Genomic DNA, 9,798 nt, shown 5'->3' on the forward strand with positions numbered 1-9,798 from the left:
ACAGAATGCGCCATTTGTATGATTTTTTTTTTTACTTCAACAAAGAGTGAAAAAGGAAATCTGGGGCTCCCCATACAATTTGAAACCATATTGTCTGTATTCTTCTATTGTCTAGAAAAAACGATGTAGGTTTTTGAAGAAGACTATTTAATTGGCTAATTCAAACACATTCATAATTCTACAAGTGTCACGTATTTCGTTTCTATTTCGAAATCTGCGCTTAATTTCACTGCACAATTGACTGTAAACATGTCGCAAATTCGATAGGATGTAATGTTTTTTCTTGTTGATTTTTTTTTGCAGTAGGCCTAGCCTGTTTTTTCTTTCCTTGACAAGTTGGGTAAATGGTCATAGGCCTATAACAACTTTCAACCATTTTGAAGAGGCGGTTGAAATGTACAATTTAAACGTTTAATATTTTTTGTGAAGTGAAGTAAACTGAGAGGGGGAAAAAACTCAATTAAAGGATACTGAAACAACGAATTATGTGAATATGCGCCCCATTTATTTTATATTGTTTTATGTGGCCTGTTTATTAAGATAGGTGTTTATGCAGCAGGAACATTTCCCAAGTTAATATGTACAAATAAAGGTCATATAAAAAAATATTGATCTATTAATTGTTAAGAATGCAATTATCATATCCTTTAACCATTTTAGGTCAATTGAGTGTAACGCTGGAGAAGGTTGTATTTTAATGCATGCCAAACCATGACAAACGCTTTTACGATGGACCTATATGAAAATAATTGTTCAATGGCTTGATTACATATTAATAATTACAATACAAAGTTGTGATTTAGGTTAAAATATCCCTATCCTTGTCTTTTCCAGACCGCAGAATCGGCGATGGTGACTAGATTTGACTGTAGAGGGAGCTCCAACTCCAACTTTACATAAACTTTATCTCACAACGGTTCTGACATGTACATTTCTTAGATGTTGAAACAAACATAAATAAATTATATCACAATGTATTGGTGGCATATGGTTAGCAGTGCAGCCCACAACGGCTGACCAAGTTCAAGATGCATAAAAAAAAACATGTAGTAGGCCTAACACAAATATTACACGCGAACTGAGATTGCATCGTACATACAACAACACAGCCCATATACACATAGCCAGCCTATACGATGTTTAACCTCTCAGTCCAAAATAGTTCCATCCAAATATTCAAATGGTCAGTAGGCCTACATCATTTCTCTTCATATGCCATACAATTTTCATACGAAAATTAATGAAAGAATTATTCATTTTAATTCGGCTGTTACGCCTCAATAAGGATAATCCCAGAACATTAATATCCAAATGTACGATGCAATAATCAGCTAATTACACTTAAATCCCGCATATGAAAAGGCCTCAAATCCTGCTAGAATATTTACTTATCACAACCAAGTATGATGAAGCCTATTCGCCGTAGGCCACGCAGACAGACACACACACATGCAAAAAGCAAAGCACTGCAATTCTGCACCACTTCAAAATCTAATTCGTAACATCTAACGCCCACAACAACTAATTCTCCTTTCACAAAGCAATCATCAGACAAACATCTTCCCAAAAATCACAAGCGATTTGAATAAAGTTGCAGCAGTTCATTTATTAGCCAAAATATAGACTTTCTTGTACAATTTGGTTCACAAGTATGTACATTTTCTTAACTTTATATACAAAACATTTTGAACATCAAATCCTCACAGAACTTACAAAAAGAAAAAGAAAACTCACAGACTACTGGTTCATACATTATTACGTTAGCAGGTTTACACAGGACATGCTTACAAGGTAAGTATACACAGATGTATTATTCTTATTTTACATTCCTTACAACAGATTAAAATAAAATCATAAAAAGAAAGAGCAAAAGTCAAAGTCTAGGAGGAGGCGAGAGCTGATAGAACCACCGCTGCCTCGAGTTGGTTCTGAGGCCTGCAACACACGGGTCAAGAAAAGAAATACACTCAGCAAAGGGGAAATAATAATAACCTACAACTGCAAGGTAATGAATTGCTTGAAAGGTAAAGTGATATAAAGTGAAGATTGCTTTTGAAAAATGAGAGCCGGTTATAAAACCAATGTGGTAAATTTGAGCTGGGGTTTTTGCATGACAAATATGCAAATATAATTTTGAGGCCTAACCGAAATAACACAAGCACGGAGGAATCCATCTATTCGATGTCCTACAAACACGACACAAGGGCTACAGATTGAGTAAATGTGGTAGTCAACGATAAAATAGGATGTGCATCAAAAATAATATATCCAAATAAAATAAAGATGACAGTCTCTTACCGTCTATGAACTGGGTGGAAGGCTGTTTTTAACAACTTTTTCTCTGCTTCCAAGGCACTAGATCTCTCTGAAATAATAATGGCAATAAAATACATGTAAAAAATGCATTCATTTCCCCGTCTATAACTAGAGCACAGCACTGTCGCAGTGAATTTAGTCTATACTTTATTTTACTGCCTGGGAATCTTCACCTCGGTCACGGGTTAAATACAAGCACGTACAATACTGAAGTAGGTATGTGACAAAGAAATATGGGGCCAACTGCTGAATTTAAAAATCATTTTTGGACATTAATAATAATCCATTCTCACAATAAACCAGCTGATAATAACATTAAAAACCAACGACTTTGGCCTTTTATTTCGACCACCTCTGTCTGTATTCCCCCAGTTCAAAGCTTCAAAGCCACCTTATTCTGTCACATAAACGACAGCATGGAAACACACTTTTTATGATCATCTTTACGGCCTCAAAATGTCTGTCCAGAACTGGCCTATTTAAGTAGGCTATAGCGTTAAAGAGGGATAAGTAAAGTCTGACATTGAGTAATAATGAACAGTTTGTTATACAGTCAGGCTCGCCAGCCTCAGTGTTGGTGACATGTACCTGTGACGGCTGTGTCTGAGCTATGACTCTTGTCCTGCGTGTGTTGGTGTTGCTGCCTGCTGTAGAGGGCGAGCCCGTTAGCCGAAGCTTGGTTCGCCAGTCCAAGGTAATGGTTAGAGTTCAGTAATGCGAGCTGGTGGGCAGAAAACGCTCGGTTTGTCCAGTTCTGGATTTTTCCAACAGGACAAGAGAGGAGTCTGTGGTGAGGGCTGATTATGGTCTGGGCCGCGGGCCCAACTGTGTTGCTGCCGTTCATTTGTGGAGATTTGCGGGGATTGTCAGGAGTTGTTGCTGTCTCCGCCAAAGACCAAATCTTTGGCTTCTGGGCCGGGGCCGCGTTTTCTGATGGGGGCGAGTTGATGGACACAGGATTCAGTTTCACTTGTTCGCCATTCGGTTGTGAGGCTTTAATTTCAAAAGAGTGATGGTGGTGGTGGTGGAAGTGCTCGACCCGGTCCACGTGAATGTCTTTGCCCTCCTTCACTACAGCCTTCAGAAATCTCTGATCGGGCCCTTGTAAATCCTCATAGCCGTCTGAAATCTCAGAGTCGCTTCTACCATCTAATTTTAAATCAGCGTGTAGGTCATCCTGATCATCCAAGTCGTCCTTATTCTCGATATTTTCCGTGTCGATATTTTCTAAATCAATCTCTTCCTCATCCTCCCTCTTGTCCCCTTCCTCTCCCTCCTCGTGATCACTGTTGTAAACATTTCCCTCTTCGTCTGTGCGGCTTCGGGGAGTCCAGGTCATCTTGTTCTCCTTCTTTAGCCTCCTCCTGGCGTTGGCGAACCAGGTGGAAACTTGGGTGAGGGTCATTTTGGTGATGATGGCCAGCATGATCTTCTCCCCCTTGGTGGGGTAGGGGTTCTTACGGTGCTCGCTCAGCCAGGCCTTCAGTGTGCTCGTGCTCTCCCTGGTCGCATTTTTGGGTCTGGACGGGTCACCAAACTGATACTGGCCATATGGGTAAAACGCTGGGTGATGGTGGGCAAATCCTGGGTGTCCTTGGACGCCTGGACTGTCTTTCAACTCATACTGAGCACCCTAAAAGACAAAGAGCAGAGACCCAATGGGATGTGAGATATTATGATAGATTAATGAAGTTTGCAAAATGAAATTCTGCTTTATGTTAAATAAGACCAAATCATATAGGCTGATATATGCAATATGTATGCAATATAAAGCCACTATCACCACATTTATCTTTCTTCACATAGGACCTGTGATTTCTGCGTTTACGACTAACAAAAGCATTACCATATGCAAAAGTTACACATTTTTATTTGTTACGCACCATTTCCGTTCGCGACAAAACTATTTGATTTATAGCACTTTACTACGAATTGCAAAACATTTCTATGTATTTCAAAATGCATGTATCCACACTTAATATATTGCGTTTGATTTCAGTTGTTTTCTTTATTTTCTAGTGGTCTAAACATAGGTTTTCGACTGACATTTCGGTTATAGTGCTACTTTTTAGCTACTTTAACTATTTACAAAAAAAGGAGTCAATAACAAAGTTCACCAACGAGTCTTCTTGTTTTGTCCTGAATGGATCATTGTCTTAATAACGTAACGTCACTTCGCCCTTTCTCTTTTTTAGTCTGGATGGGGGGAAAGCAATTGAAGGAAACCAGAGGCATAAATAAACAAAGGCACTCACCAATTGATTGAAAATTGATATATCGTTTGAATAGGGCAGAAATGCTCCATAGCCCTGTGCTGCTGCGGCGAAAGGTGATCCATACATAGTTGAGAGTACGTTTGAGAGTGCCCCGGACGGGCTCAACTCCGTCCCGGCTCGGGCGTTGCTGATACCCTGGCGCTCCGGTGGGTATATCGGTCGGATGTACTGATATCCCAGCTGCGGGAAAGACATGGTCGTAGAAAAAAAGTCTGCTGCAATCACAAAAAGCAGGGAATCGCCCTCGCGGTGCGTACTGCGATATCCACTTTACAGTGAGTACAACAAAGTGTAAGGGAAGTCTATATTTCCTCAAAAACAGCCAGTGTAAACGATCCGATTGCGCCTTCCTCCTTCACTTCCCTATTGATCTGGATGGACTAAGGTCAGGTCCTTACAGATTGCCTTAGATTATTGCGACTCTTTGCTCTGATTGACATTTCTAGTCGTTTAGAAGCCCCTCCCATTTCTCAAATCTCACCCCACACTCTCGCTCTGCCGCGCGCGCCTCTCTCTCTCTCTGTCTCTCTCTCTCTCTCTCTCTCTCTCTCTCTCTCTCTCTCTCTCTCTCTCTCTCCTGTATTTCCCCTGGATAAGTGCACTGACGTCGCGATCTCTTATTTGAATGGTTTTCAAATCTCACTTGATGGCTCGCCAATCATTTAATTTGTTATTTGTTCGCCTCAGCCCTACACAATTTTAGTGTTAATTCATAATTTGTGGTCATTTGCACAAATAGTAAATATTTCAATGTTGTTGAGTGATTAACTTCACATAAGCCTAGTGTCTCCAGTGTTCTTCTAATACATGTGTCTCACGTATGTGCAGCCACGACTCATGTCCACTGAAAAGAAAGACCTAAGAAATGTATGTTGTTTACCCGTATCGAGTGATTTGGACTCACGTATGCTAGAAGTCTATGATCAAGTTATGTTTTCTTACACCGTTTTGAGGTGTTGCGGACGCTTCTAACTGTTGGCAAGCGGATCGGACTCAAATCACTCTTTTAATTTGGGACATCAAACAGTTAGTATGTAACTATTTGACTTCAGAGAGAAAGTTGTCAAGAAATGAAAAGCTGCATGGGTGATTACCGCCTGCGCTGTTAATGAATGCAAAGTGTTAGCGTCAACAATGGTACCGATAAGTAATTAACACGTTGTGTATTGTGGTGGATATACATATATAGTGATACACTGGAAACTAAAACATTGAGGTAAAGAAATATTTTACATGAACAACAACAACACAAATAATGTTGATGTAAATAATAATAGTGTCATAAAATAACGATGATGATGATAATAATAACAATAATAATAATAATAATAGCCTAATAATATTAGTAACAATAATAATAATAGTTGCAAGTGGTTTAATTTATTTAATATTCACTGATTTTATTCATGTTGCACGGAAAGCCATAGCTATTTGTAAACAGGTTAGGCCTGTTAAAAACAATCTTATAAAATCTAATTTTGTATGTATGTACCAAGGCTTCCCTTCCAGGAAATAAATATAATCTTTATAAGACTATCGCTCATAAAGATTAGGCTACCTTTAAGAAATCCGCTTGATTTGACGAAACCCTTTTTTTCTTGTAAATAATTCGGATTAAAACAAAGCAAGGGAGTCAGAATTGAAATTCCATGAATCAATATATAAAAATATGTAGGAAACATCCCTAATCGTATTACATCCCCGTCTTTGTACCATCATATGTCTGTTAATCGTTTGCAAAACAACTGCAGTGGTGACTTATGCATTGCTGTTGCAGTTTATTTGAATATGATAAATCTCAGAGCAATATTGACAGCGAGATTAAATCTCATCAATCTCAGTTTAGTTTTGACGATGAGATCCGGTTTCCAAGAACTAGGTCTATGTCTATGTAGGCCTGCTTGTTTAAACCTTTAATCTCCTTTTGGAGCTGATATCATTGTCTGGGAGGGATAATAGCTACTATAATTTCTCATATAGACTATAAGGCTACGCCTTGTTTCCATAAACTCAGTGCCGAACCTCCGTGTTTCCCTTTAACGTGCTGGCATCTTGACACCCAACCGAACCTGGATTATGATGTTATTAATTACAGCGAGTGGCTGATGCCATCCAACCGGCATGGTAATCACTACATAGCAGTCAATAACACTCAGACACACACACCAACCTGCAGCAGAGAGACCGGAGGGCCCAGACTTCACAGCTGAGCTGAGAAACTCAACATTGATATTTGCCTTCAGATTGAGGGAGGAATGTGTTAGCTGAATGAGTTCAACTAAAATAGGTGAAGAAGTTAGTGTAAGACGTGTGTCAAGTGTCACACGTGTATGGAAATGCCGAATATTGGAACTGCCAACTTTCGTGTTTTCTTTGTGTTATAATATAAAAGCAGGTGGTTGGAAGTGTGAGTGTGAACGACATATCTGCCATTTAGTGTCCCCTCAGAGGCGCTCCGCGTTCGGACGGACACGTGTCTCATCCCCGGGACCTGTCAGGGCCCCTAGGACTCCGTCTTATTTATAACCCCAATCAAACACATATGCACTAACTTAACACTTTCACACCGACCCGGGAAACTGGCATAGCCATAAAACAGTAAGACTCACAGCTCTCTCTCTTACCTCCACTCCACACCGTATAGCGTCTCATAACCTGCCCTCTCCGCTTGACTCTATAACATACACACGATGGATATACGAATCAAATGCACCAAACACTGGGGCAGCCACACCATCACTACTACTACTACTACTACTACTGCTATTACTACTACTACTACTACTACTACTACTACTACTACTACTACTACTACTACTACTACTATTACTACTACTACTACTACTACTACTACTACTGCTATTACTACTACTACTACTACTACTACTACTACTACTACTACTACTACTACTACTACTATTACTACTACTACTACTACTACTACTACTACTACTACTGCTATTACTACTACTACTACTACTACTACTACTACTACTACTACTACTACTACTACTACTACTACTAATACTACTACTACTACTACTACTACTACTACTACTACTAGGAATAATAACAATAATAGTAATAATAAAAATGATCACCATCATCATCACTAATAGTAATAATAATAATAGCAATAATAATAATAATAATAATATAGGCCTATTTTTATTATTTAAAAAACTATATTTATGCTTGTCTCTATTCTTATAATATAACCCATGTAGGCTAATGTTTCGGTCATGCAAAAGAGGACAATCACACGAGAGTGACTCAAGGGCTGTTTTTTTACAGAGTTCTTTGAGGGTAATTATGCAGATGACACAATTTCACATCATTTTCAACGGCAAATATAGACGGATCTATCGCTCAAGAGTGGTTCCTTATGCAATACACAAGACGCCAGCAACACGTCGCAAATGATGATATGAAGCTCCAGAAACAGGCGAGATCAAAGCCTTCAAACAGAGGCTATTCAAATTACTCATTTGAATCTTTTCCATAACTCCTAGGCGACAGAAAACAAGTAATACATTTCTTATCACACATGGAATCCATTTAAAGGAGCCTTCTGATCATAATCGGTTAATTGCGGTGACAAAGGATTTGAAAAGAAAACACAATTAATGACCCTTGATGTTTTGGGCTGTTGGTGGAAGAGGGGGATGGTGAAGTGAAGTGTGTGTGTGTGTGTGTGTGTGTGTGTGTGTGTGTGTGCGTGCGTGCGTGAGTATGTGTGTGTTTCAGTGAGAGGGAGAGAGAGAGACAGATACATACACACACAGAGAGAGAAAGAGAGGTCCATATCGCATTTTGCCTTGCCTTGACAAAAAAAGGGTTTACGTTGTTATTCCTTTGGAGGGAGACGTTAGTAAAACCCAGCAGCTTGCAGAGTTTGTTTAGACTACTTTTTTTTGGCATCTTAAGTTTCATTAGGGTATGAGGGCGAACTGTTGTAAAGATTATATATGGGACCAAAGTGATTTACAACTATTTCCATACCGATTTATGGTCAAGAAAAGCCATGTTGGTCATTTAGCCTAAATCTCGAATAATTTAGACCGTGTTCTACCCCACAATGATGATAGGCCTACACTGTGTGAAGCTACAATGACACATTATGCCATCAGAGAACGAAGGGCCTTTTACAAGTTCACTGAACACGAGCACAATCAATAACAACGTCGCATGCTATTATAAGGCCGTAACTTCTTGACCTCTTGGTGTGTTTTTTAGAGTTGAGTTGTTTGGCAATATCCAAACATTGCTGAGACTGGGAGGGGGCTTGGTTCAGAGTAGTGGAGTTAAAACTGTACCACTTCCTTTATCTGAAAATATGTACTTTCAAATCCTTGTCCCATTAGAGAAATAAAAGAGCAATACATCTCGCGGTGTCTAAAGAGCAGAGGGACATAATCCAAGCAATGAAATAGTTTAAGAAATTAATTGTAGTTACCGAAAGCAAGAGTACTTTCAAAATACATTTAAAGTATTATTATTTTTTTTTTACTGTTGGGATAATTTAAATAATATTATTTTAATTACATTACACTAATCCAACCATGCATATTAAATAGATAACTTCGATTTGCATTAGCTCAAAAGTAAGGAATTTTTAACAGTGCAATCCTTATTCACAATTTGAAACAAATTAATAGTCAATGGACTGCAACTTATTAAACTGTTTTATAACATCAGATAAAATAAATTAGTACAGTTAACATGTGATTTACATATAACTAGTTAGCATGTGCTTTACATAGACCTTTAAGCATATAGTTAGTTATTGTATCCTGAAACTGTTATCATATCCAAGTGTGACTGTTACTGCTGCGTTTTAGTTTTGGGTTCAATCAGATCGCTCATTTTTACCATTTATAATTATCAAAACAACTCAAGAAAACGATTATGGGCCTTGGACAGCATGTTGTTTCGATTTTTTTTATATAGACTACAAACCACACAATGTCAATTTTGACCCACTGCCAAACAGTCAATTATTAGGAATAATTACGCCTTTAAAGGTTAGTAAATAAGCAAACAAGCCTATATATTCCAGTTGTACCCAAAATCAGTTTGGAACCTCTTCTATATGCACTAGGCCTACATGGCATGCTACCTCAAATAGACTTGCATTACTTAACAGCAGTCAGGGCGAGTCGACTGCTCACTGTTCACGTCTGCACTAATATCTATCGGGAGTTTC

At 38.7% G+C, this 9,798-nt stretch overlaps 1 protein-coding gene across 1 annotated transcript; it reads right to left on the reverse strand.

Annotated features, from left to right (window-relative positions):
• Positions 1-1,586: 1,586 nt before the first annotated feature.
• On the reverse strand, positions 1,587-5,032 carry LOC115203304 (iroquois-class homeodomain protein irx-3). The gene is made up of 4 exons (XM_029767878.1): positions 4,572-5,032; positions 2,905-3,949; positions 2,299-2,365; positions 1,587-1,935 (listed from the first exon to the last, which is right to left on the reverse strand). Exons 1-4 carry the CDS (start codon positions 4,785-4,787, stop codon positions 1,881-1,883), a joined length of 1,383 nt encoding a protein of 460 aa, XP_029623738.1. The 5' UTR covers positions 4,788-5,032; the 3' UTR covers positions 1,587-1,880.
• Positions 5,033-9,798: the final 4,766 nt, after the last annotated feature.

The sequence above is a fragment of the Salmo trutta genome, chromosome 12, assembly GCF_901001165.1.
Source record: "Salmo trutta chromosome 12, fSalTru1.1, whole genome shotgun sequence".
Taxonomy (NCBI): Eukaryota; Metazoa; Chordata; class Actinopteri; order Salmoniformes; family Salmonidae; genus Salmo; species Salmo trutta.

Excerpts from the sequence above, each read along its gene's own strand:
- LOC115203304 (XM_029767878.1), bottom strand. The coding sequence starts at position 4,787 with ATGTCTTTCCCGCAGCTGGGATATCAGTACATCCGACCGATATACCCA. Across the intron at positions 2,366-2,904 it reads CTCAGACACAGCCGTCACAG|AGAGATCTAGTGCCTTGGAA; the intron begins GTACATGTCACC and ends TTATTATTTCAG. Across the intron at positions 1,936-2,298 it reads TTCCACCCAGTTCATAGACG|GCCTCAGAACCAACTCGAGG; the intron begins GTAAGAGACTGT and ends CGTGTGTTGCAG.